Below are 26,893 nucleotides of genomic sequence, written 5' to 3' on the forward strand. Positions count from 1 at the left end.
CTACCAGGGAAATTATTCCATGCAACATTTATGCGAAATTGCATTAACACTTGTTGCACTGAGAGTGTAACAGTTTTTTAAAGACTGTACACTTGAGCTTTCATGAAATTTTGGCGATGTAATATTTTCTAAGTTCCTTAACGTACCTATTCAAAAATGAACATTTTGATTGGAACTGACGGTAGCAGAATGAACTTTCATTCGAGCAATGGTGTCGAGTTATTGGCGGCTTACATGTCGGCAGAATGGACTTGTTCATTTTGCCGAAGAAGAAAATTATAGATCACGATACGAGTTATAAACTGTGGTTCCGTCTGCCGGTTATCATTCACCAGCAGATAAACAATCACAAACGTATATATAATACTTATCTGCGTAAAGAATCAGCAACGACCCCTAACATCATTATACATTTGATTTATACAATTACTCTTCCCGATAAGATTCCAGATAGATTGGAAGCACTTATGCGTGCGCCTCTTTAACCGAGAATAATACCGGGTGATTAAACGTAATTGACCACTTTAAGAAATGTATGCAGCGAAACTGTTCAATTACTTTTTAATGTCTTCTTTGCACAAAGGGAGCATAGTGTTGCGTAGTTTCAGCGTTCCGTAGAATGCATGCTAGTCGAAAACATGCTCCGTTTACTCTAAACAACATTGAAATGGAAAGTCTGCATACTTAATGTAATGAAATTACGTGGTTTTGAGAATTTTTGAAGACAGAATTAATGAAGCTTTAAATTTTGTGGTCATATTTCTCAATCCTTCAAGTCTCCTCGCAAATTTTTTCGTCGAGGCGTTGTCATTTTTTGTAACGCTATGGCGGTTCTATTGGAGAGATATACTAAATATGTTTAATCTGAAAAATGAATTAATTACAACAAAAAAAATGAATTTCCAATTGACAGCAGCGTGCCGCATCAGCTTCGGATCGTGATCCGGCACAATGGCCCCCGACCATAAAATTTATTTGCTCCGCTCTCGAGCGGAGGCAGATCGGCCGAGTTAATTGAATCATCGAGGGGTCTCGCGATAAAGATAAAGGCAATAAACGATTTCGTCAATGTATGTACGTATGTATACATACGTGACCGTCCGAGTTCGTCATTCCCGTCGATGATTGAATTCGCGCAATCGAACGGCTACGCGAGGATCCGCGGTGATTCAGCTCGATTACTCAATTACAATATTTGCACTCGTATCCAGGTAATATTTACAAACAGACCGCGGTGCGAAACGCTGACAGAGTGCACTTTCACTCGTTTTTGGAATGTTTTTCGGTCGTTCTACAACCCGGTTCTCGTTTCGCAAGACACCAGAGATCCACAATCCGATATGGACACGAGCCTCCGGAATCTTTCCACGTGGGTCAACCGAATTTCGATTAAAGAATTTCGATTGGTCTTTCTTTAAAAAGAAACGTGGTAAAAAGCATTTCCGCCCCTGAGAGTACGAGCTGCGAATTTTTTTGCAGAAAACTGACCGGTAGAATTTTACGAAAATTTACAGGCTTGTTCACCCACGTTTGAACTGTGTTCATGAATTTTTTTATGTATTTAGCGTCAAAAGTGTGGTACTTATTAATTAATGAAGGTACGAGTGGCACAGGCAGGTTTTAGGGTTCGAGGTAATTTTTGTTTTTGAGGGTGCATTTTGAGAATTATTTTTAAGAAAACCGACAGATAGCTTTTACTGAAAATTTACAGGCTTGTTCACCAATGTTCGAACTGTACTTGTGAATTTTTCGGAGTTGTTACCTTCAAAGGTGCAGTCTTTGTTAATTCATAAGTATGTAGACTGCGGATCTTTATGCAAAATAAAAATTTTCTGCTTGAATTGTAACAAACTAGAGTGAAATAGAAATTTATTTTCTTCCTTAATCTATTTAATATGTAAAAAATAATGTACATAATAATATTTTTAAATTCTTCTAACATTTTTGTCATAAGTGCATAAAATCCGCAATCTATTCATGAGTGTAAGAATTGCACAATTAAGTTCTGGAGTTCGAGGTCTGAGCACGAGTTGCTGAAATTGTATCTACTTGAAGAAAATCAATTTGGAGATCGAGCTCGAGGGTTCGGCCGCCGGCTAACTGTTCTGTGGACGACTCGAAAAGCGGGACCACGGTAATTACCGCTAATCGCGGCCAACTAATTGCAACTAAATTGAAGCAACGAGATCCACGTGCTCGATGCACAGGCGCGTCGGACGTCGTCGCGCCGCGCCGGATCGAATGCAACGTCGTTCGCTGGGAACAGCCGTGTTCCTCACGCGATTAACATTGGCCGAGCGATACAAATAAGGTACCGTTGCACTCGGTGCACGTTGCATTCCGCCGACCCGGCTCACGGATTGACACTGACGACCTGCATCGTCTAGAAATCGAAACGTGCCGCGTTTGCGAATGCGCCATTGCCGGCGCGCGAAGTGGTACTTGCACACGCGCGGTACTTCTCTCCTTCTTCTTTTCCTTTTTCTGGACGCCAAGGATTCCTCTGATCGATCGTTCTCGATCCTTCCTGCTCGATCTTTTACTTACTAAATCGTTGATCATCGCGATCCCTCCGACATTAACATTCTATTGCTACGAAACATCATTTTCATCTTTTGATCTCATCTGGAGGAGGGTGTACTGTGCGAATTTTTTGTGGGAATTTAAATGAGATAGCTTCATGGAACTTTGTGGACTTGTTTGTGTACGTTTGAACTATGTTTGTGAATTTTTATACGCCGCTGGGTTATAAATTGTGGTAATTATTCACCAAGAAAGTTTTTCTACATTTCCTTATCATCTATTTATGTAACAATCGTTATCTTTATTCGTTCAAGAAATGTTTGTACAACTATTTAGAACCTGTTCATTAATGTTAATTTATATAGATAGCAATAGTGTACTTTAGACTTGTAGAATTAGCGATCTGCTCACTGTTCTTTGTAAACATCGTTCACCATGTCGTTACCGTGCGCGTATCTTAATTCGTGTTTGTTAAATAGCTAATTACCTACGTTTTTCTGTGTCTAATCAGTTATTTGGATGATTTATTAGTTACACGAAGCAACTCTTGATAATTATGCTAATTGTAGGATCACGTATGCCGATTCTGTCCGCACCTTACTAACGACGGAAAGTTAGTCGGCGAACAGGTCGATCTAAACGATGATAGTTGATCGCGTTTAACTATTGATTAGCGGTGGAATGTCGTAACTGTTGGCCAAGCGCACTTTTCGAAACGATCATTAACGCGGATCGGGGCCCCGCCTTTCAGTTTCCGGTCTCTTGTTTCCCAGGTTTTGCAATGGCGCCGCGTTCTGGACAGAAAATTGAGTCCGGTGTTGCAATTTCGACCAGCCGTTTTCTTCTCGCGGCGCTGCGAAACCTCCAGATTGCTCTTCGATCGTTACACAATATAGTTACTACATTCGGAAGAAGATTAAACATTATTTTACCGAGTACTACATATGTACTAAATTAAACCTTTTTTAAAAACATGAATCTTTTTTAAACACGAAGATTAAACATTTCTTCCGACCAAGAACAGTTCCATTATGTATGATCTTTTCATTTTATGAATATGAAATTTATATAATACCTCGTACAATACTTAATTGTTTAGTATGTAATTGGTTAGATCCCAACATATTTAATAATGTGAACAATATTTGGAATAATGGAATGAATAATGGAATGGGGTTAAGAATTTCTTCTAAGAATTGTCTAATGAAATGTGGAAAGAATTTATTAACCCTTTGTAGCCGGAGCTATTTTATCTAGAAAATGAAACATTTCTTCCGACCAAGAACAATTATATTCCATATGATGTTTTTCATTTTATAAATATGAATTTGATATAATACCTAATACAATATTTAAATGTTCAGTAATTCGTAGACTGCGGATCTTTATGCATTTATGAAGAAATTGGTTGGACGAAATATAAAACGGTGAAAGAGTTTAAAAATTCAAGAATGTTATAATGTTGCTTTCAATGTAACAAAGTCGTTAAGGGATGAAATAAATTTTTATGGCATTCCTGCTCCCCATAATCAATTAAAAACATTTTTATTTTGCACAAAGATCCGCAGTCTAGTAATTGGTTACACTCCAACATATTTAATGTAAACAATATTTTGAATAATGGTGCAGCAATTTTTAGTGGTGGCTCTGAGTCAATCATTAGTCCAATTATTGATGTATCTCAGGAACCGCGGAGGGTTAAACAAAATCGCAAGAAATCCGCGACTGAGTCCCAACCCTTTGTGGTGCTCAAAGTTGACTCACTGGCTCGTGACTCAGTTCAGAGTTACCATGTGTGTGTGTGAGTTTCAGTCGAGAAGAGACAGAGACCTTCGGATCGGTTCTCGGCTGTAGATCCGCGACCTTATTCGACATATCCGACAGCCGGGCAGCCTTGCCAATTATCGGCGAACAACGAGCGCCTACGATGGCCTTCGGTTATCTCTGGGTCAACCGAGACACCGTGTATCGATGTACCGACAGCGGTTCTTAGAACGTGGCTAATTGTAATTCAAATCCAAGAGTCCCCTTCTCGGAGACCAGTGCAGAGCAAAGTAAATATAGTTGGGACCGAATCGTGGTCGGTCGTGGTGGTGAGGCCGCCGTTCAAGGTCCTCAGGGGAAGCTGACCCATCGAGAGATCTTTCTCTCTCCTCTAGAGAGAGGGAGAGAGAAAGAGAGAAGTTGGTTCTCTGACCTTGGCCACCGGAATCAAACGATAATTGCGCTTTTCACTCGGCCGGATCGCGCGGTCCACGATCTTATCGAGCACGTTAAACGATCGTATTTCACCGCGCCTGTCTACCGCGCTCGAAACGGATCTAACGCGCGTAGGCGAGCACCGGAGAGTGCATCGACTATGATCTATGGCCGCGGCACGACGGAAAACGCACGCCACCGAGGATTCGCCGGCAGATAATAGATGCCCGCGATGAGTAACACTGCTACAAAGGTCGTTGAATCCTTTTGTTTCGCCGGATCGCGCGACGGAAAGTCCGCGATAGTCCACGATTCGAGTTCGCGATCTTCCATCATCTGCTCTCTGGTTTGAAATATTCAAATGCTGAAACATTAATATTCGGACCCTTTGAAAAAATTGATAACGTATACGATTTGAACTTTTTTGAGACGTTAGAGCAATTATTGGGCTGGCAAGAATGTAATTTCGGTATTTTAAGGTGAAATAGAGAGTCCAATTTTTTCTTCAAGCAATAAACTTTAATGAATACTTGCCCTTTTGTTCGATGTTTTTTTGCCAAAATATGAGTAAATAAGACAATATTTTACTGATTAAAGCTCATCGCTCGAATAAAGAAAGTCGGTTTTATTTTATCTTGAAAAATCGAAATTACTTCCTTGCCAACCCTATTAAAATTTCTCCTCAATTTTAAATTTTATATAAATCACAATAAATTTACTAATTTATATTTTTATTTAAAATTTACTGTCAATTTTAAATTTTATAAGAATTACAATAAATTTACTATTACCACACGATGTGAAGAGATATTTCTTCAAAGCAACTGGTCGGAATTGTAGAGGAAACACTAAAAGTTGCATTCTACAACTTTTTCTGTTAGCCTATATTGAAAATTTTCAAAATACTATTTCTCTAGTTTTCAATATAAAAATGCCAGAACTGTTCTGTGCACTTTTCTATTTCATTATAGTAATTTGTACTGGTTTATTGTTTCAGATATGGCACAAACAGTGCTTCAAATGTCAGGGTTGCGGGATGATCCTGAACATGCGGACATACAAAGGGTTCAACAAACAGCCATACTGTGAGGCGTAAGTAAAACAGTCTGTCTGCTCTGTCTTGTTTGCCTTTCGCGCTCCCGAGTTTATTCGGGACACACCTACTTCGCCTATTTGCTTCTCAACCCTAATCTGTACACAATATTATCGCTAGATCGTTTGAGAACGCGTCATGGATATTTACTTAAAAAACCTTCTTTCTAGTTAATTTCTTACTATCGATAGTTACATGAAAAAATATGTAAATGTGGCTCGAACATGTACAGATAAGCTTGCAGAGTTTCAATAAAGTCTATCGGTCGGTTTTCTTAAAAAAAATTCTCAAAATGCACCCTCCAAAAGAAAAAAAATTACCTCGAACCCTAATACCTGCCTCTGTCACTAGTACTTTCATTAACTAATAACTACCACACTTTTAACGCTAACGACATGAAAAAAATCACATGTACAGTTCAAACATGGGTGAACAATCCTGCAAAGTTTCAATAAAGTCTATCAGTCGGTTTTCTTAAAAAAAATTCTCAAAATACACCCTCCAAAAGAAAAATTACCTCGAACCACTCGTACCTTCATTAATTAATAACTACCACACCTTTAACACTAACGACATAAAAAAATTTATATATGCAGTTCAAATATATGCGAACAAGCCTGCAAAACTTTTATAAGCTTCTCTGTATCGGTCTTCCCTCGAAAAATTCTGCAAATCGTACTCGCCAGCGAGTTAGAGCACGATCCGAGGATTCGCGTGCAGACTCCGGCTGATATCATTGTCCTAGGGAGCAATTTACTGGCTAATAAACTGGAATTCGACGAGACGCGGGTTTCGAGGCGTGTTGCAGACGGGAGAGAAGGTCGGGACCGTTCGCCTGCGAGCGGTATTGCGAGTCTTTTGATAGTTAAACGCATGCCAAGCGTGTCGATGCAGCGAAAGCGAGCGGTCCTGCGGTCAGGATAATATACGGCTATCGTAGCTTTCCAAGGGATCCTCCTCTTTTATCCTCGTGGGCTCCTTTCGACCGACCGCGGCCTCGCGTCCTTGCCGTGCGTCCACGGTAGCGGTGCATCGGCGAGTGGCCTAACAGTAACGTTTCCTTCGAGGATCCTGGTGAAAGGATCCCAAAGCACCGGGATGCTGGACAGACCTGTAGATCTGCTCGCGGGAAATGTACAGACTGTGTGTTCTCCTCTTTCACCTTCTACGGCGTCTATTCTTCGCATTGCTCCGAGAAATGTTTCAGCTGCTCCTTTATTCGCCTATTTTTCACTCTAGAAACACGAATACATTGATCAGGCCAGTTGCAATTATTTAGAAGCATTATTGGAGCAGTTTCTTCAAGACTTCGTCCGATTTTTATCGTTTTCGTGGACAGTTGAAAATTTTTCTACCTGCGGTTAATGAAATTCCGAGGATATGCATTCATGGCATGATCGATTAATCCAATTTCTGCGAAAGTTTGTTTGTAGGTTGAGTCAGTGTTCCTCAGCTTTCTTAATTTCTTCAAGGATAATGGTGCACGCACTGAGTCACGAAAGTATCCGAAGGTTTTTTAATGGAATGCTTAATGCTTGAAAAATGTAAATACCCACGCTGCGAATTTCGAAATAGTTTTTCCCCGACAGCGACGCGTGCTGGAGGAACTTTTATTGTCGATGTTTCTGAGAAACGTTTTATTAATTACTTGGTAGAAGACGTAATTTATTCACCGCAAAATATCATCAATAATTATTTTTTACTCTATCTCATTTTTATCAATTGGAATTGCACATTCGAACAACGTGACCAATGGCATAATAAAAAACCAATCAAACCGCATAGCAGTACATTATAACTTCCTTAATGATAAACTGTGCAACAAGCGGCACGATTAGTTGCAAAGCTCAACATCATTTTCGGGCCGATAATGTGTACCGGTTTCGAGGATGATAAATGATCCAGCATACATACTTTTTCACTTGATTTACACCCAGGAAATCGTTAGCCTAGCACCAAGTGGAAAGAACTGATACATAAGATTTTTAATAGACATTCAAGAATCCTTTTATTTCACGATTTCCGGAGCTTAATAGGAACGCGATACAGTATCTCTCTCCCTCTTAATACAGGTATATTCGAACATGAATGACGAGACAAAGTAGCTGTATTCGCTAATCAGGTGCACAGGATAATTAGAGTCTTTGCCGGAGAAGTCCTTAATACGTTCTAATAACGAGCCGTCCGATAGAATATTAACGAACGCTCGATTCGGTGATACATACATACTATCTTATCCAGCTGATAAATGAGCCGTCGTTAGGCGATGCGAGACCATCCTGCGGCTGATTATCACTACCATTTTCCGTTATATGAAAAGCTTATGACAGAAGATTATCGTAAAGCGAAATTTATTAGTAAACCGGTAGTCTATACGCGTTTATAATAGAGTTGGGGAAGGTGCGGTAAATAATCATATTTATCAGTGTTGGGGTCTATCAAAAATATTAGGTGTAGCTTGAACGTTCATCGAAATAGGTTGAAATAAATTTGCAGAACTCACAACGAGCAGTAGGAGAACATTAATTTCAAACACAGATTTAAAGAATTTATAAATCTTGTATTATTATCAGTGTTGAGGTCTATGAAAAATATTAAATGTAGCTTGAACGTTCATCGAAATAGGTTGAAATAAATTTGCAGAACTCGCCACGAGCAGTAGAAGAAAATTAATTTCAATCACAGATTTAAAGAATTTAAAGACGTTGTACATGTTATTATCAGTGTTGGGATTTATGTAAAATATTAGATGTAGCTTAAACGTTCATCGGAATAGGTTGAAACAAAGTAGAACTCACTACGAGCAGTAGGAAAAAATAATTTCAATCACATATTTAAAGAATTTAAAAACGTTGTTTTATTATCAGTGTTGAGGTCTATGAAAATATTAGATGTAGCTTGAACGTTCATCGAAATAGGTTGAAATAAATTTGCAGAACTCACCACGAGCAGTAGGAGAAAATTAATTGCAAACACAGATTTAAGGAATTTAAAAACGTTGTATTATTATCAGTGTTGGGAGCTATGAAAAATATTAGATGTAGCTTGAGTTAAAGAATTTAAAAATGTATTATTTCTGATCGAGTAATGCGATTATAAAAGCAAAAGATAAATGTGTATGCAGCTTCTGTATCTTTGAACTATTGCACACGATTTTGATTATGCACCAAAATTCGCGGTGTATTGTAAAAATCGGCAACGCCCATGAGTAACGAGGAACGAAGTCTGTGGCCTCGATAGGCTCAATTGCTGGATCGATCATTTAACGAATGCATCCGGTCCCACCGATCGGAAAGTTCTCCACTGATAAATCGTCGTCGGACGATGCAACGAAATTGAGCTCGAGCCACGTACAATTTCGCGTCGTCGACGTACATGAAATTATGGTGGTTTCCACCTTGCCGAGGACCGAGGAAGGAGCGTGCGTAGTCTAACGCTACTTTGTGATGACCTCTGGCACAATAGAATCATGCACAATACCTTCAGCATTCGACGAAGTTGCCAGAACTTCAACAACGCAATTTTCATTAACCTGCGAATTCTTGTACCATGTGTTAATACATATGTGCGATGAGTACGAGAAACCAACCATAACGAGCAGACTGCGGATGTTTATGCGATTTTCAATTTTTGTAGGTGAATTTCAAGAGAAAGTGGAATTAAATAAAATCTTATTTTCAGTGATACAAGCCTTTGTAGATCCGTAATGAATAAAAATCGTACCAAATTCCATCGAATTTTACATTGCAGAATTTTTTGAAAATTTTCAGACGCCATATGTGCATAAAAATCCGCAGTCTAATACATATGTAATGAGTGAGAGGCAAAATGTGTGAAGTGAATTTGCTTGAACGAAATAAACAAATATGTGTGCATGGTGGAGCATTTTGTTCGGAAAATTTGTAGGTCGTTGATTGAACATCGTTTGTTACATCGAATTTTACATTGCAGAATTTTTTGAAAATTTTCAGACGCCATACGTGCATAAAGATCCGCAGTATATGTAATAATGACTGCGAGGCAAAATATGTGAAGACAAAAATTTGTGAATTTGCTTGAACGAAATAAACAAATAAGTGTACATGTGATGGAGCGTTTTGTTCGGAATATTATTTGTCGGTCGTTGATTGAACATCGTTTGTGTTACATCGAATTTTGATGATCGTACGATCCAAAGACACTTGTACAGAGATTATTGAAAGTACTCCAAGCATTTGCCTCGTTCAATGTCTAAATAAGGATTACCGGTCCTCAGTCTATCGACAACTTAATTCGCGAGTAGGAATCGATCGATCGCGGTTTCTCGCGGGCCGGTTACATCGGTATGCAACGTTTCGCCGTGAAACGGGTCCGGTGACTCGCGGAGTATTCCGCTCGAGCATCTGCGATGACGAAATCATTTTCCATCGGGTTTCGAGTCTGCATTTCTCTCCTGTTACGTGCCCGCTGCCGCGTAATTCGCCGCGTAACCCGTTCCGCCATTCACGGCCAGGAAGATTTTTCTTGGGAAGGGCTGCGAACGTTTCGTGGAACCTCTCTGCCCAACTGCAGGATCATATGTGCCGGTGATACTATAAATTCCAAAGACATTCATCATTTTCCTTATTATCAGTTAATTTTCTTATACGAAAATCGCAAAGATCGAATTGAAATTCTATAAAAATAGAAGTTGAGTCTCTTGATTCCTGAAGCAGTCAATTTTCTAATGCAAAAATCCCAGAGTTCAAATTAAAATTCTATCAAAATAGAACTTGAGTCTCTTGATTCCTGAAGCAGTTAATTTTCTGATACGAAAATCCCAGAGTTTTAATTAAAATTCTATAAAAACTGGGCGTTTGTATCTCGATTTTAGAAGCAGTCAATTTTCTGATATAAAAATCACAGAGTTTGAATTAAAATTCTATAAAAATGGGGCGTTTGCATCTTGTTTCTGGAATCTGTGAATTTTCTGATGCGAAAATCCCAGAGTTCGCACTAAAACAGTCAGTTTTCCGAGCAAACAAATTCATCTTTTTGTTTATTATTATTAGACGCAATGGTTTTATACATTTAAAAGATTCGCGAATTACTGGGCCGGTATTTAGCCAGCCGGCGACGCATATGTCGGCAATGCGTGTCGAATCAGACGAGATGGGCCGAATAAGCAAAGCAGAACACGTGTGAGTCGTGAGATTCATTCATTCGTCTGGTAGCCGCCCCCTCGAGGCCCCGCGCGCATCCTCGCCTTCATTTCCCTTGCGCTTTATCTTCCCCCTTTCTCGCGTCTGTCCATCGTTCATTTAATTTTTATAAGCCCGTATGTACGGGCTGCGACCCGGTGCACGGTGCTCGATGACCTCCTTCGTGAGCATCGACCGGCCCGATGAATATTTTCCCTTCAAACCGATGGAAAGTATCAATCTCACCCGTTCAAAGACATTCTTGTCACTTTATGCGAACTCTCATTCTCATTCGTTACTTGATAAATTTTTAATAAATCCATCACCGGTCAAACGACCGGTTCCAGATTTTTTATTTCACAATTATTCAAATAATACAAGATATTAGAATATGAACTGCGCGAACATCAAATAAATTCAATCTTGTTATTTTTATAAGCTAAGATGTGTTACCGGCTACTTTCAAAGCTCGGTAGGTTTAGTGTTAACAAATAATTCGATTTAATAAAATCTTCTAGATTTCGAAGTCATGCAGCAATGATTTTCCGAATTGCATCTCATTGTCAGCAGGATCTCCTGAGGATTATTTGAATCCAAACTGGTCTGCGTTCTATGATCCAGTATATCCAGTATAGTTCGTACCGTGCTAGATGTTTCCACCAGATGTTTCCCACGTCGTTGACCGACGAAAATAATTCGAATCAAGCGAGACAGTCCTCTGTGGATGTACAGTCCAGTGAATTAATGCCTTCCACGTTGATACCCGAAGTTCACCGCCTTCCGTAGCTTCCTGTGGGATCCTCTTATCTCCTCGTGTTTCATGTTCATCGCTGTCACGATTAGCACGTCGTTTCTTAATCGCTTGTAAGAGAATATACTTCTATATGTATACATATATGGAAGTTAGAGAATATATTTTGATTTAACCCCCATGTCAATAACCAACATTTTCTATGATGTTCAATGATCCACTTTAGGTATTATGTGTCGCGAAACAATAGCTCAAGACTAGTCCGTGTCAGTGTCCCAGTGATTCTCCCCTCGTCTAGACTAGCACAAAGCATGATTGAAATTGCAAGAACGATGGGAGCACAGTGTATGTACTGTTGTTACTTACAAATGCGCGTGGACACTTGTTCCGGGTTGCAAGCTGTCCGAGACGACGTGCGCTGAATTAAGTATTCCTCAGTCTATGGCCAAAGGTAACACGTGTTCCGCCGGTTTTGCTCGGCTGATTCCTTTTGATTTTCCCTGCGCCGTCAGATTTCTGCCGTTACTGTGCCCCGCACCTGCAAGAATGCCAGAGTGATCGTTTCTGGAGAAGCAGTTAATTCTCTAATGCAAAAATCCCAGAGTTCAAACTAAAATTCTATGAAATTGAGTCTCTTGATTCAGGAATCATTCAATTTTCTCATATAAAAATCCCCGAGTTCAATTAAAATTCTATAAAAATAGAACTTGTGAGTCTCTTGACTCTGGAATCAATCAATTTTCTCATATAAATATTCCAGAGTTTGAATTAAAATTCTATAAAAATAGGACGAATGTATCTTGACTCCGGAATCAGTCAATTTTCTGATACAAAATTCCCCGAGTTCGAATGAAAATTCTCTAAAAATAAAGCTTGACTCACTCGATTTTCGAGTCTGTAATTTTCCTAATAGGGTATACATAGTGAGTTGACCGACGATTCCGTCCCGATCGAGGATCGAGCGTCAGATTTTAATAAATCCCCGGAGAATGATGTCATCCTCGAGGCGGATCGTCATCGGTTCACCACGAATGAGTCACTTCCCCTCGTTCCTCCCTATTTAGAATACGCAGAGGAGGCTGTCGTGTGCTTTGTAATGCGTGCGGTTCACCTCAAACAGCGATAAACGTATCTAATTATCACAAGTCATCCCGTCATCATTCAGATGATTCCGGCCGCGAGTACACCGCTGTGAAAACCGTTTCGCGGTTTTTACAACTTCTTTTTGTTTCCGCTTGTTTTTTCCTTCTTCCTCCTTCTCCTCCTCTTCTTCTTCTTCTTAGTTAGAGACACGCGCTTCCGCTGACAGCAACTCGGCTAAAGAATGTGACGATTAGTGTAATAAGACACGGCCGGCCTTTGAGAACAAAATCTGACGCGGAGGGAAACTCGAGAACCGTAAAACGCCGGTCATTACGCGTGTACGCGCCTCTTCGGCGCCATTTTGAACGATCCTCACGGCGAAACGTGTTTTTCGCTACGAGACTCGTTTTTCAGCCTATTTTTACAATCGTTTAATTCCTTTCTTGTCTCTAGGCGCTTTATGATTTTGAACATTGCGACTTTCCTCGGCTCTTTTTATTTATCTGAAAGGTTCCATCCCTCCCACTATAATATAAATAGATGAACTACGCCATTTTGATGAATGGTCGTCGATCATTTCGAGTCGTCCTTACAAGTTGGCACTTGTGTAACCAGATCGTGAAGCTTGCACACGCGTTAGAAGAAACATTCTCTTTACAAGTCGCGGAATAGAATAGATGCGATAAGAGTGATATCATCCCGCTTAAGACATCATTAGTAAAATAATGAAGGCTTATGTAAGACCACTTACAGATAATTCTCTGGGTCGTGCGAGTGCGTGATCCGCTATTTCCCGTCGCACACTCGGTATTTATTTACTAAAACGCTAGAGAAGTGTCTTTACGAGACCCCATTGTTCTTAATAATCTCTACTCTTCTAATAATCCCCACTTGCGGCTCGACGTGAACTCTAATATTGAAAATGAATTTTACGATCGAGCAACATTCTCTCTCATTGTTATTAATAATCCCTGCTGTTCCAACCAGATGGAGTGAATGAATATTGTTCTTAACACTTTACCTACCGGAAGCCTATTAATAGGATTTTCAATAATTGTGCTGTACCAAAAGAAAGCATAGAAATTTTCTTTTATACTGCAATCTTAAATGAAACTATTAGATGATGTTATTAAGGGTGACTTGTTAGTTCATAATGAAAATTGCTGTTGCTATTGAAGGTTCCATTAAAAAGTGTTTAGTCATGTACCATAGATTCTTCAAAATTATGCAATAATCACCGGTCGGTAATGTGTTAATAATCCTCACTCTTCTACCCAGTCGGAGCTCGACGTGAACTGTGATATTGAAAATGAATATTGTTCTTAATAATCCCTACTCTTCTATTGAAACTGATATACTGGTACCAGATTTTTTACCACGCTTATATTAGGTTCCTATAGCTAGAGACTTGTAACTTTAAACATAGCTCAGAACTGGATGACAATGCAATATTAAAAAAACAAATTAAAAAAATAACTGTGCGTTTAGGAGGAAAAATTTTTTAACATTAACCGTCACTCCTCGTCGCGCGACGCTCGGTAGTACGTCATCGCGTTCAGCGATCCCCACTCCGCGCGCCAGCGCTCCCTACTCCACTACGCGTTCCTACTCCGACTCATCCCCACTCCACTGACCCACTTCGCACCGAAGGAGCGGACAGTCAATGTGGTGTTCCGTTCATTCAGTTCCATTTCTTAAAAAGTTTTTTTAATATATTTTTTAATTTATTTTACGGTTATTGGTATAATAAAGATAATTTCATAAGAAATGATTGTATAGATATTTTCAGTGGAGTACATATTACAATAGGAGCTGCACAAAGTCTAAATAAAATCGATCTTGTCATTTTTACAAGGGAACATGTACGAGTTTCGTTTAAGGCTCGATAGGTTTAGTGTTAGTATTGAAAATGAGTTTAATAAATCGTTTACTCGGCGATCGAGTATCGAGGATCCTCCGAAGTAACGGTGATTCGTTCGCGAAAGAAGAGGCGACTGTTAGGAGGTTTAAGTGGCTCACGTGAGAAACGGCCGGAGGAAGAAAGGGGCCGGAAGTATAGCCGTCGTCTGTCGCGTTGCAGTTTTAACTTGGAGCAATTTAACAGCTAGTAGTAAAAGGGGTGGCCAGCGTAGCGTGACCCGGCTGCATGGCTACGGTGAACCGACCTTGTCCCACAATGCACCTCCGTGCCCCACCATGCCAGCCAGTATGTAATTTTACAACCCTGTGTGTCACACGCGCTGCACTTCGCCGTCTGCTCTGCAACCGACGAGGCGCGGTGCATTGCGAGACACAAGGATGCTGCTCGAAGCAATAATGCTCTTTTTGGTACGATTCGAGACGGCGAGACTTACACTCTCGTCCACAAGCATCGGTCCGGTTCTCCTCGATGTTTTCCTCGTTGCCTCTTGCTATTTATTCTTAACATGTTCGCTACCAGCATTTGTTTCGTTGCTTATCTTCCTTGTTCGAAAGTTTTATTAAATGCAACGTACCCAATTTTGAATTATTAAAACAGTTTAGCAGAAGAAAGTCACAGATTCGCTGAGAAATTATGCATTTTACTATGACTGTCAACAACGAAGTGCATAAAATTAATTTCACTGTTTTTAAGTGAACTGTCAGATTATGGGTGTCACATATTTGTGACGGTGGTAGCAAAAGTGTTAAGGACAATTTGTTCTGATGTCTTTTTAGACATTTTTGTTTCCTGTTTCTGATTTATTTCACGGTCTAAATGGACCACTATATTTATAGATACCTGTAGCGTGGCTTCAAACACTTGTACGCGATATTTTGCTGGCATTATGTGCTCTGAATCACTTTCGTTGCCTCTTGTTCTCTCTACTGCTCTCGATTCTTAAGGATTATTTGTTCAGATGTCTTTTTAGACATTTTTGTATCCCGTTTCTGATTTATTTCACGGTCTAAATGGACCACTGTATTTGTAGACACCTGTAGCGTGGCTTAAAACACTTGTACGCAACGTTTTACTGGGATTATGTGCTCTGAATCATTTTCGTTGCCTCTTGTTCTCTCCACTGCTCTCGATTCTTAAGGATTATTTGTTCAGATGTCTTTTTAGAAATTTTTGTTTCCCGTTTCTGATTTATTTCACGGTCTAAATGGACCACTATATTTATAGATACCTGTAGCGTGGCTTGAAACACTTGTACGCGACGTTTTGCTGCGATTACATGTGCCTTGAATCACTTCTGACATTTCTTGAAGACTATTGAAGAATATTCAATATTCTTAAAGAATATTCATATACTTTTTACAATGGTTTGGTTTACTGTTTCCTGTTATTTAATGTTTTTCCATCACGATTCTTAATCCCAGCAGCAAAACAGGAAGCCAAGAAGATTGCATACTAATTAATCTCAACTTTCATCGAAGTATCCCGGGACGAGAACCTCTATAAATAGAAAATGGCGGTCTGTTTTAGCGAAATTTGTTTACGAGACGTTAATTGCCGTGGAGTATGCAACGCGACACTAGGAAGTGACTGCCTCGACGATGCCGCCGTTGATTAGTGTAATTAAGACAGCGTGTTTTTCCCAGTCTGTGGAAATTCTTCGCAGCCTATCGAAAACATCCGAACGTCGCACATGAACTGAAACGAAACAACTCGCTAATTAATGCATGTTGCGCGCGTGCTAATTGAAGGAAAGCTTTTGTGTAGAAATTCAGGAAGAGCGTGACATAGTTCGTATCGAACGGAAACCGCTAATATCGATCGAGATAGGTGGCTGTGGAGATTTCGAGTAATGGATCGTGAAATGCTGCGGCAAATGAGCCAACTAGATGCATAAATCGCGAACGTTATGGGGTTTAAACGTCCGAATGTTGATCGGTGCTGCGGAACCGGTCGCATTACGTCGCCTCGCAAATTTACATCTCGTATAATCTGTTCGAACGAAACTTTGTCATAATTGCGACGTTTGTCTCGCGTTCTTTATTAGTCCTCGAGAATTTGCTCGAATTTTATGCTAATCAGACCTAATTGCAATTCTGCTTTTTTCTTTCTGGTCTTGGGATCAAATAAAATCCTGTTTTTAGGCGGGAACAGCCTTTGAAGATCCAAAATAAGTAAAAATTCTATCGACTTTTATCTTCTAGCATTTTTTACAAATTAAATGCATAAAGATCTGCTAGATTGCAGATATTTACGCAATTTTCAATCTTTACAGTAAAATTTTAGGAAAGTGAAATCAAATAAAATCCTATTTTTCGTGGCAACAGCCTTTGTAGATCCAAAATATATAAAATTCTATCGACTTTCATTTTCTAACATTTTTTACAAATTAAATGCATAAAGTTCCCGTAGACTGCGGATGTGTATGCAATTTTTAATTTTCACAGTCAAATTTTAGGAAAGTGGAATTAAACATAATTCTATTTTTAGTGGGAACAGCCTTTGTAGATCCAAAATAAGTAAAAATTCTATCGACTTTTATCTTCTACCATTTTTTACAAATTAAATGCTAAAGATCCCTTAGACTGCGGATGTTTACGCAATTTTCGATGTTTACAGTCAAATTTTAGGAAAGTGGAATCAAACAAAATTCTATTTTTAGTGGGAACAGCCTCTGTAGATCCAAAATATATAAAAAACCTATCGACTTGTATCTTCTAGCATCTTTTACAAATAAAATGCTAAAGATTCCTTAGACTGCAGATCTTTACGCAATTTTCAACGTTTACAGTCAAATTTTAGGAAAGCGAAATCATATAAAATTCTATCATATATTTGGTGAGAACAGTCTTTGTAGATCCGAAATAAATAATAATAAATATCAAAAACTATCTCTCGTATGCCTGAAACCCGTAAAGATCCGCAGTCAACACATCACAAGACAGCTAGTATTTTATACTTCGATATAGACCACGCGGCTCGATCTTTGATCGAGCTAGGCACGCGCGGGACGCGTTAATTCCCGGCGGAATGTGCACTCGTCGATATTTTTAAGCGATCCCGCGGATCAACGAGAAAAACCGGCAATCTTGTTTCGGCCTTCGTTGGAATTCGAGTAATGCGGTCGAAGTAGGGTTTCGTTCCGTTGGTAGGACGGCGAGCGCCGGCAAGTTCCGAAGCCATTCGCGGACTTAACCGCAGTAACGGAATCCAATAAGACCAGTTTCGGAAAAATTTCTCCGGCCAAGACGTCATTGGAAAAAGGAGACCTTGTGGTCGTTCTTCTTTGCCTGGCCGAACGATACCTGTTTCATTACAGGCACGCCGCGCGCCTCTAATTACGCCATTTTGCAATCGATTCTCGGGATGAGCTACTTTCCTCTATATGTATAATTCTTTAAAAAGTTCATACAAGCATCGCTTGATCATCGCACTTGTTGCGAACTTCTGAAATGAATTGCGGATTTTTATGGAAAATAAAATTTTCCAACGTTAACTCGGAAGTGTACAAAATTAGCAAAGGCAAGGCTTAGTACTCTACGTTCCCTTTTGGGACAATGCTTTTAGAACAAATCACAACAGAAAAAAGAAATAGGGGACGATTTAACTTGCTTTCCCTCCCAGTGAGCGTGGCTTCGCTTATATGGAAAATACAATTTTCCAACGTTAACTCGGAAGTGTATAAAATTAGCAAAGACAAGGCTTAATACCCTACATTCCCTTTTGAGACAATGGTTTTAAAACACATTACAACAGAGAAAAGAAATGGTGGAGTATTTATCTTGCTTTCCCTCCCAGTGGGCGTGGCTTTGTTTTTATGGAAAATAAAATTTCCCAACGTAAACTCGGAAGTGTACAAAATTAGCAAAGACAAGGCTTAGTACTCTACATTCCCTTTTGGGACGATGCTTTTAGAACAAATTACAGCAGAAAAAAGAAATTTATCTTGCTCTCCCTCCCAGTGGGCGTGGCTTCGTTGCTCCCGATTTCAACGAAACCGGAGCAGTGCCCCAGGGGGCAATCTATGCCTACGCTAACTCCAGCACCACTGGAAATCGTTCCCATCTTAATTCCACGATATCTTCTCTGAAAAAGGAACAAGAAATTCAACGGACTGATTAAAATGCATCCAGATGCATATGCACGTCTGCGAGTTCGCGGTAATCACGAGTATGGTTACCGTTATCAGGTCACGGCAGACCGTATCGTATAATTATCGACTAAAGAGCTTCCTTGGATTACAAGCTGTTTACAAGCAGCGATAGCGACCACGTGATTTATCGAATCGGGGGACGGTCGGACACATGCGTGCTGCCTGTCTCTAGCAGCCAATGCATCGGTGATGATAGTGCAGCTGCACCTGGTTATCGTACCGTGAGGAAAGCGTCGCGAGGAATCGATACGACCCGCGCGACGCTTCCACGCTCAGAGTATGTAAATCCGTCGAACTTCGAGCATTGTGCTGCTCTCTCCCAAGAGAGATAGAAAGAGAACTTGCTGTTTGAACTTCAGCTGGCGCGGCCGGACGCGTGCTGAGCTCGAAGATGCATAAATGCAACGGAATGCGGACGAGCACCGTGCTGTTTCTCGTTCGATATCGCCGCGGTGCGTGACCCGTGACATTTCGCGTCGCTTTTCGCCCGCATTGTGCGAGTCTTTTGTCGATTTTCCGACGATCCACGATTCCCCACCGCTCGAAAATACTCTCTACCGCGGGTCGAAACGATTAAAACAGGAAATGAACGCGTTTGTGCGTCTTGTGACTTGTTATTAACAAAGTATCTTACAATTATTGAAATGATGAAGTTGATAGATCCGATAAATTTCTTTATGCAAAATGAAAATGTTCTGCATTGATTGCGAAAGTAGGAAGAAAATAAAAATTTATTTCATCCCTTCATGACTTTGTTACATTAAATGCAATATTACGATATTCTTGAATTTTTCTAATCCTGTACTGTTTTATTATTTCACCCAACCAATTTCTTAATAAATGCATAAAAAAATGTTATAGGACGCTCTAAAAAAGACGATAACTATTTTAATATTGTACTATGTATACGATTTGAACTTTTTTTGGGAAGCTATAGAGCAATTAGTTTACTACAGGATGTGAAAAGAAACTTTTTCAAAAATTGCAATTGATAGGAATTGTTGAGAAAATACTAAAAGTTGCATTTTCAATTTTTTTATGTGGGCCTATATTGAAAATTTTAAAAATACGTTTTGTAGATCTGTGTGAATTAAACATATTCTGGAAATTTCGTCATAATCGGTTCACGTTGCAATGAGCTACAAACGTTTAAAGATGGTAAAAATTGCATATTTTCACGATTTTCGGCCTCTGACTGCAATAAATCCAAGGATTTTTACATCTTTCAATGCCTGTTGTTTTCTCCCGCATCAGCCGATTTCGATGAACCTTTCACAGTGCATATAATTGACACAGATCTACAAAACATATTTTTTAAATTTTCGATACAGGCTCATATAAAAAAATTGAAAATGCAACATTTAGTATTTTTCCAACAATTCCGATCAATTGCAATTTTTGGAAAAATTTCTTTTCACATCCTGTAGTAAACTAATTGCTCTAGCTTCCCAAAAAAGTTCAAATCGTATAGTACGATGTTAAAATAGTTGTCGTCTTTTTTAGAGGGTCCTTAAACTTTTGTCCACTACTGTAAAACATTTGAATCGCTTTCAGTGTTCAGTAGGTTTAGCGTTAAAGGGGTAAACTTGTTTCTAGGATAGCAAGGCGCAGGATGCGCCTTCGCATTTCTCGATAATGCAAAAATGGGTTTTTTCAATAGTCAAAAGCATTAGATAAAAGATCAATCTAGGCCGCGGTCGCCCTCAAAAGTCCTATTTTTTCGTTTAATGCTTACGAATAGCACAAATTACGCTGCCGGATAATGGAAATTACGCCTCGTAAACGTAAAAATAGGATTTTTTAGGGCGATTGCGGCCTAGATCGATCTTTTATCTAGCGCTTTTGACCACGAAAAACCCCGATCATTGCATTGTCGAGAAATGAGAAGGCGCATCCGCACCCTTGCAATCCTGGAAACGAGACTACCCCGTTAAGATTGTTAGATCGCGAGCAGTAATCTCCCACGAAAGAATTAATTACCAAGAACAATGGGCAACTATCTATTAAACGCTTCTCTTCCGCCTCGACGAAAGTTAAATCTATGAATGGCGTCGGTTTCGACAGAAAGTTTCATTCAACCGTCGGTCGGAGACATCTGCGATCCTCCAGGTCGTCGGCCGCGAGATTGAACTCGATCGATCGATTAAATACTATTACGCGCAAATTGGATTATTAAATACATATTCCCGGTGTCCGCTGGCGTACTCGTCCAGAGTCATGCGACCGTAGCCGATCAGGTGAATGAATTCGCGCAGGAAAATGCAACGTGGGCGTGTATACGCGTTTGTTCAGACAGTTCGCGAACAAAATAGATAAAAGAACTCTGAAAAATGTCGTCGGTATCGCTACGAACCGATCCGGGTGATTCATAAAACGGCTGAATATAATTTATGCCGCGCATGGCAACGCAATGACTAATCAGCGCCGCTCGAAGGCTCGTTAACGTGTTCTGTCGCGTTGCAGATACACTTGAACTCTCGCTGCATTCTTATGCGGGCTCTCTCGCGTACGATGCATATCTAATAAAACCCGAGCCGAGGGAAATTCAATGAGCCGCGATGAAAGCATAACGAGCGACCGATTTGTCGTGTTCCATTTTGCGCCGACTTGAGCGCGCGCGAGCGCAACCCTACTATTATTCAGAGCCGTGCAAATTATTGGACACTGGATGCGATCCCAGCGATAACGAGCTTTGTCTATCAATGATGCAAATTGGTACTGCGTTCGCCGTCTTTCCAACTACGTGTGTCGAATGGCTTCTTCATTTAACTGAATGTTGTTCGATATCCTAATTACATACAGTCAAGTCGCGATTTGTTTCCCATCGCCGGTTCCGAGCAGGGAGAGAGATCGTGTAGGGATTCTTTCTTTCCCATATGCTGTTCTTCCTTGCGTCCGAAACTTTTATCGTCAATTAAACCACTAAATACAGCTGAAATTATATCGTGATTAGTGTTATTTTAATCATAAAAATGCCACAAATAGGTTGGCGAAAGTCTCATAAAAAGATAATGAAAAATGAAGAAATTTTGTAATTGGATTAGTAGTGGTTCACAACGATATACCCGACCCGAGATCAGATTACGCGGAATGTTTATACTGTGTGTGTGTGCTCGGCGACCGAGGCAGCTCGAGCTTCGCGGCCCCTGCGGTGTTGCCCCTCAGTGGAATGGGTAGCCAAGGGAGAGTGATCGTGAAGCCATCAGCGATAGAAATCGCGACTTTACTGTAACCTTCATCTGTCTCTCGGTTTAAAAGTGACACAATGCTGAAAGATCGATGAAATAACAAGGTAGACGGTTATTTTTCGATGTTTTTTTATTCAGATTGATAAATAAGTCATGTGTTTCGCATTAAAAAAAATAAAAGTCACGAAGTTTCGGGTAAATTTACCTACAAATAACAGGACAGTATAACTAATTTCGGGAAATCTGTGTCGAAGTGACACGAGGGTCGTTTTCGACAATGGGAAGCATGCACTTCTAAGTTGAATTGTTGAATCAAGTTTCATTGCGATTTATTCAAGCAAATTGAATTTTTATAGATTCTAGAGACGTCGTTGCAGATACAGTGAGTCACACATTAGCTCATTCTTTAGATTCAGTATAGATTAAAATTTTCTCGTGGCGTCTACTGTAATAATTTATTGGAGTGACTCTATACCTCAACGACCTTTGGAGCGTTCTATCTTTCCATGTCTTATGCAACTGCATCGCGTGCAACGTGCCGAATTAGGATATCGTAATATAATGAAACTGCATGACTTTTGTTCTAAAACAAAAGAGATGACTCGGATTGAAAAAATTCATTTAAAAAATCATTTTAGACACAGGTAATTCAAAAAATCATTGTAGGTGCAAGTAATTTGAAGCATCATTTTAGATGCGAACAGTTTAAAAATCATTTTAGACGCAAGTAATTTAAAAAATCAGTTTAGATGCAATCAATTTAAAAATCATTTTAGACGCAAGTAATTTAAAATATCATTTTGGACGCAAGTAATTTAAAAAATCATTTTGGACGCAAGTAATTTAAAAAACATTAGACAGCAGATTTTACGGTCCTTCAATTTCGTGGACTAAATTCCGACGAGCTTCACGATTGTTTTTTAACTTGACGATGAAAGAGGCTTGATCCGCGATTTTCTAGAAGGCAATAAAGAGTGTTAGCGTTTCGAATTCGCGGCACGGATCGCGAGTACGTTTCCATCTGTCTCCCAGTGCGCTCTCTTCGAAGACGCGAAGGTAAGGCGAGAGCTACTCCGTCGCACACAAGCGTAATCGAGATTTGTGTCACGAGTTCGTTTCCCATATACGGTAACCATAACGTTGTCTACCAGCCGGTAATTGTGCCAGCGGCGTTACGTAACACGTTGTTGCGCGGTGTACGAATAATAGGTGTACACCTCGGGCCTTTTGTCGGCCCGGCCCGACCCGGACCGGCCCGCGAAACATTGCCGTTGTTGGCGTCCCTACATTGTGCCACCATTTCATGCTTAGAACACTTCCTGTCACCGGGTTTTCCCTCTCGGATCACATTCCGGCTTGCATCAACGAGATGCAGCGTCGATGCGCTCCCGTCGTGACATTTAATCGATAGAACTGCACACGGTACACCGGAGAAATTGTTTCCAATCGAAACCTGCAGCTAATCCTTTATTCTCAAATCTTCTGTATTCTCTTACTTTTACACTGATCTGTTTTTATCGTGAAAAGTATTCGAAATCTGAAGCTGCACTTTTCTACAGAATTTTATGCATAAATTATTGCATTGAAATGATTCTACAGAGTTCAAGAATTTTAAACTGGCAATTTTTGCACACGATACACCGACGCAATTATTTCCAATCGAAATTTGCAGCTAATCTTGTTCGTTCTGTTGAACTTATTTTTACACTGATCTTTTTCCATTGTAAATATTCGAGATCTGACACTGCATTTTTTCCTTCAGAATTTTATGCATTGACACTTAATCTACCGGAATCCTTTTCAATAACTGTGTGCTGTACTAAAAAGGGAGCCTAAAAATCTCCTTTTACAGAGTAATTAAAAACGAAATTATTATTTCCAATTTTTGTAGATGAATTTTAAGAAAGTGGAATAAAATAGAAGCTCATTTTCCGTGGTAGTAGCCTTTTTATATCTGAAATAGATAAAAATCGTACTAAATTCTGTCATATTTTATATCGTAGCAATTTTTGGAAATTTTCAAAAGCCATAATTGCATAAAGATCTGCAGTCTATAGATTACGTTTTGTATTTTGAGCAGTTAGTTTGTGATTGTGGTTTCTATTAAAAAATCCTTAGTCACGGACCATACTTTCAAAAATTGTGACATAATCGCCGGTGGATAATGTGTTAACCAAGATTGAGGATTTTAAAGTGGCAATTTTTGCTCGTTCGCACGATTCTCATTGGAATTAGTTGCGTCACGTTCGGAATCGGCCCTCGGCGCAGATAACCTCGTCGATATCCACGGTATAGCAATCCAAATACACCGACACGCATGTCGATCTCACGTGTTCGTCGATCTCGATCCCGATACGAGCCAGTATCGATTCAATCGGCCGGCTTGTTCAGCAAAACGTTTCTATCCAGGCCCGGGCCTGGCTTATTAACGTCGGCCGATCAGTAAGCTTGCGATTTTAATTGCGACGCGGCTCCACGCTTGTCCTCTCCACTCTTCTTCTTCTTCTTTTTCTTTTTCTCCACCTCCTCCTCCTCCTCATCTGGCCGTCCTTGCGCTTTCCTTTTCGTTCGGACTTAATTACAGAGAATCAAAATGACCGCGCACGAATTACCAATAATTACAGAAATACCTCGCGGCTTGTTCGCGGAAAATTTTTTCACGGTCCCGCGTACCGAATTCTTCACGCGCGTTGAATCCACAGACAGATTTTCTCATGTCCGCCATCGCGGTTTATCGTCTAGAAAATATTTATTCTCGATCCCTTCCAGCTGGAATTCATTATTCGAATTAATTCCTCAATTAAGATTCGATCCTTTCGCTGCTCGTCTAGCGTATAGTCTGATACTTAGAGGGTTAGAGGAGTTCAAGGACTTGATTTTTGTGTGATTGTTGGAGAAATGAATTTTTATATGTCAGGGATTTTTGTGTGAATGTTGGAAAAATGAATTTTTATATGTCGATGGCAAAATGTGACTTGATTTTTGTGTGATTGTTGAAGAAATGAATTTTTATATCTTGATTTTTGTGTGATTGCTGGAGAAATGAATTTTTATATGTCGATGACAATGTAATGACTTGATTTTTGTGTGATTATTCGGGAAATGAATTTTGTATCTGTCGATGGCAAAAATCACTATACTTAATCACCTATTCAATCAGCCAGCTAAATGCACAATTCCTCCTATGAAAAACGAAATCAATCCGTGTTTCAACTTGTTCCGCAACTCGGAACACACGGAAATGAATCTGTCGATCGGATACAGTAGGGGTAGTTTAGAATTCACGGTGCAAAGCGTTTAAGAAAGCGGAATTACGCTCGCGATGCAGGGATTTAATTGCCAGAGAGATTGGCAATGACGATGCGTTTAGTGTGTCGATGATTAGCTACCGGTTAGCCCGGAGACTTAAGCGAGATTAATGAGTCTGTGTCAGGCTTCTTTCACCAGGTTTCACGGTGCATTTCTAGATCCAGATCTATCAATTCGATCGAATGATAATTCAGTTTCAATGTTTAACCTTTTGTGTCCGAGAGATTGACTCGGCGATCCTGGTAGGCTACTTCACGGTCCGGCGAGTGCTTTCTTTGCTACTGGTCAATCATTTTTCCTCTTTTTTCGGTTGGTTTTTATTGAAAATCGCTAGACGCCTTTTAATTTGCCTGTCGAGAATGCTGTTAGTGAAAATATTTAGACATTCTAACACTAAACCACTGCCGATCAAGTGACCGGTTTCATGGTTTTCGCTATTGATTCGATAAATTTGTTTAATCTAATCACATATTGGAATAAAAATTGAACAAAATCTAATTAAACAGAACCTTGTCATTTTTATAAGTTAAAACATTTTAACGCTAAACCTACCGAGCACTAAAAGCGTTTAAAATGTTCGACCTTACAAGGCTCTATTAATTTAAATTTTGTGCAATTTTTATTACAATATGTGCTTGGATAAAGAAGTTTATTTTCATAATTTCAATAATTCTAAGATGAAAAATTTAAAACCAGTCATTTGACCGGCAATGGTAGGTTTAGTGTTAATCGCTGTTAGTGCTCGGTAAGTTTAGTGTTAAAAATACTGTCGTATTACTTTCTCGCTCGCTCGCATAGACTCGGCTCCGATTTCACCCGAATATCGTTTCACCTCGGAGCGTGACGGATCAGACTCATTCACTGCCCAGCAATTGAATACGCGGTGCGTGTAAAGAAGTTTCCACTTTAAAAACAATGATTAAAATGCAGACAATTTCTATTTTGCACAAAGACCCACCTAAATGTAGCCATTAGCCTTATCAAAAATAAAGGAGAAATTTAGGTGGACTACTCTGTGTACGATTAGCAAGACGATGCAACGATCGAATCCCGACGCGATCCGTCGGTGCACCGACGCGTTAAACACAATAATGTTGGAGCCTAATCCACGGCTGAAAGAGCACCCCGTATCGAGATTACGATCGGTCCGATGCAACGAACACGCTCGCGATGCGATTCAGGAGATATTTTCAGCGGGCAACTTCCTGCGCGAAGAAAAATATATGGAAATCGGCGGGATGAAGTGTTTCGAGCGAGAACGACAAGCGGTCAATGACGCTGGCTCCCTATCGCGCACATCCTTTGCAGAACTACTTTGATAACGGTCCGGCAGAGTGCGTAGAACGAGGAGGAACTGAATTGAACGGGATTGAATCATCGAAACGCTGTGCAATAACAGACTCAACAACGTTGCTCGACTTTGTCAACGTCTCTCGCTGCTGTTCCGGGAAATTGAAATCATTCGCTCAAAGATCCATCGGCGAACTGTGGTTCTTTACGTATAATAAAAATTGTAC

The 26,893-nt window shown here is 39.9% G+C and overlaps 1 protein-coding gene and 1 long non-coding RNA gene across 3 annotated transcripts in view; one reads left to right on the forward strand and one right to left on the reverse strand.

Annotated features, from left to right (window-relative positions):
• Positions 1 to 26,893, forward strand: part of LOC143208773 (LIM and SH3 domain protein F42H10.3-like) — a 44,655-nt gene that overhangs the window by 8,399 nt on the left and 9,363 nt on the right. For both annotated transcript variants that reach the window (XM_076423563.1, XM_076423562.1), the window contains exon 2: positions 5,720 to 5,814. In XM_076423563.1, the coding sequence (XP_076279678.1) occupies positions 5,720 to 5,814 (95 nt within the window). The remainder of the gene's footprint in view (positions 1 to 5,719; positions 5,815 to 26,893) is intronic.
• On the reverse strand, positions 9,456 to 20,203 carry LOC143208790 (uncharacterized). The gene is made up of 3 exons (XR_013008976.1): positions 12,608 to 20,203; positions 11,617 to 12,263; positions 9,456 to 10,386 (listed from the first exon to the last, which is right to left on the reverse strand). It is a non-coding gene; the product is annotated as an uncharacterized LOC143208790 (long non-coding RNA).

This window comes from Lasioglossum baleicum, chromosome 5 (genome assembly GCF_051020765.1).
Source record: "Lasioglossum baleicum chromosome 5, iyLasBale1, whole genome shotgun sequence".
Lineage (NCBI taxonomy): Eukaryota > Metazoa > Arthropoda > Insecta > Hymenoptera > Halictidae > Lasioglossum > Lasioglossum baleicum.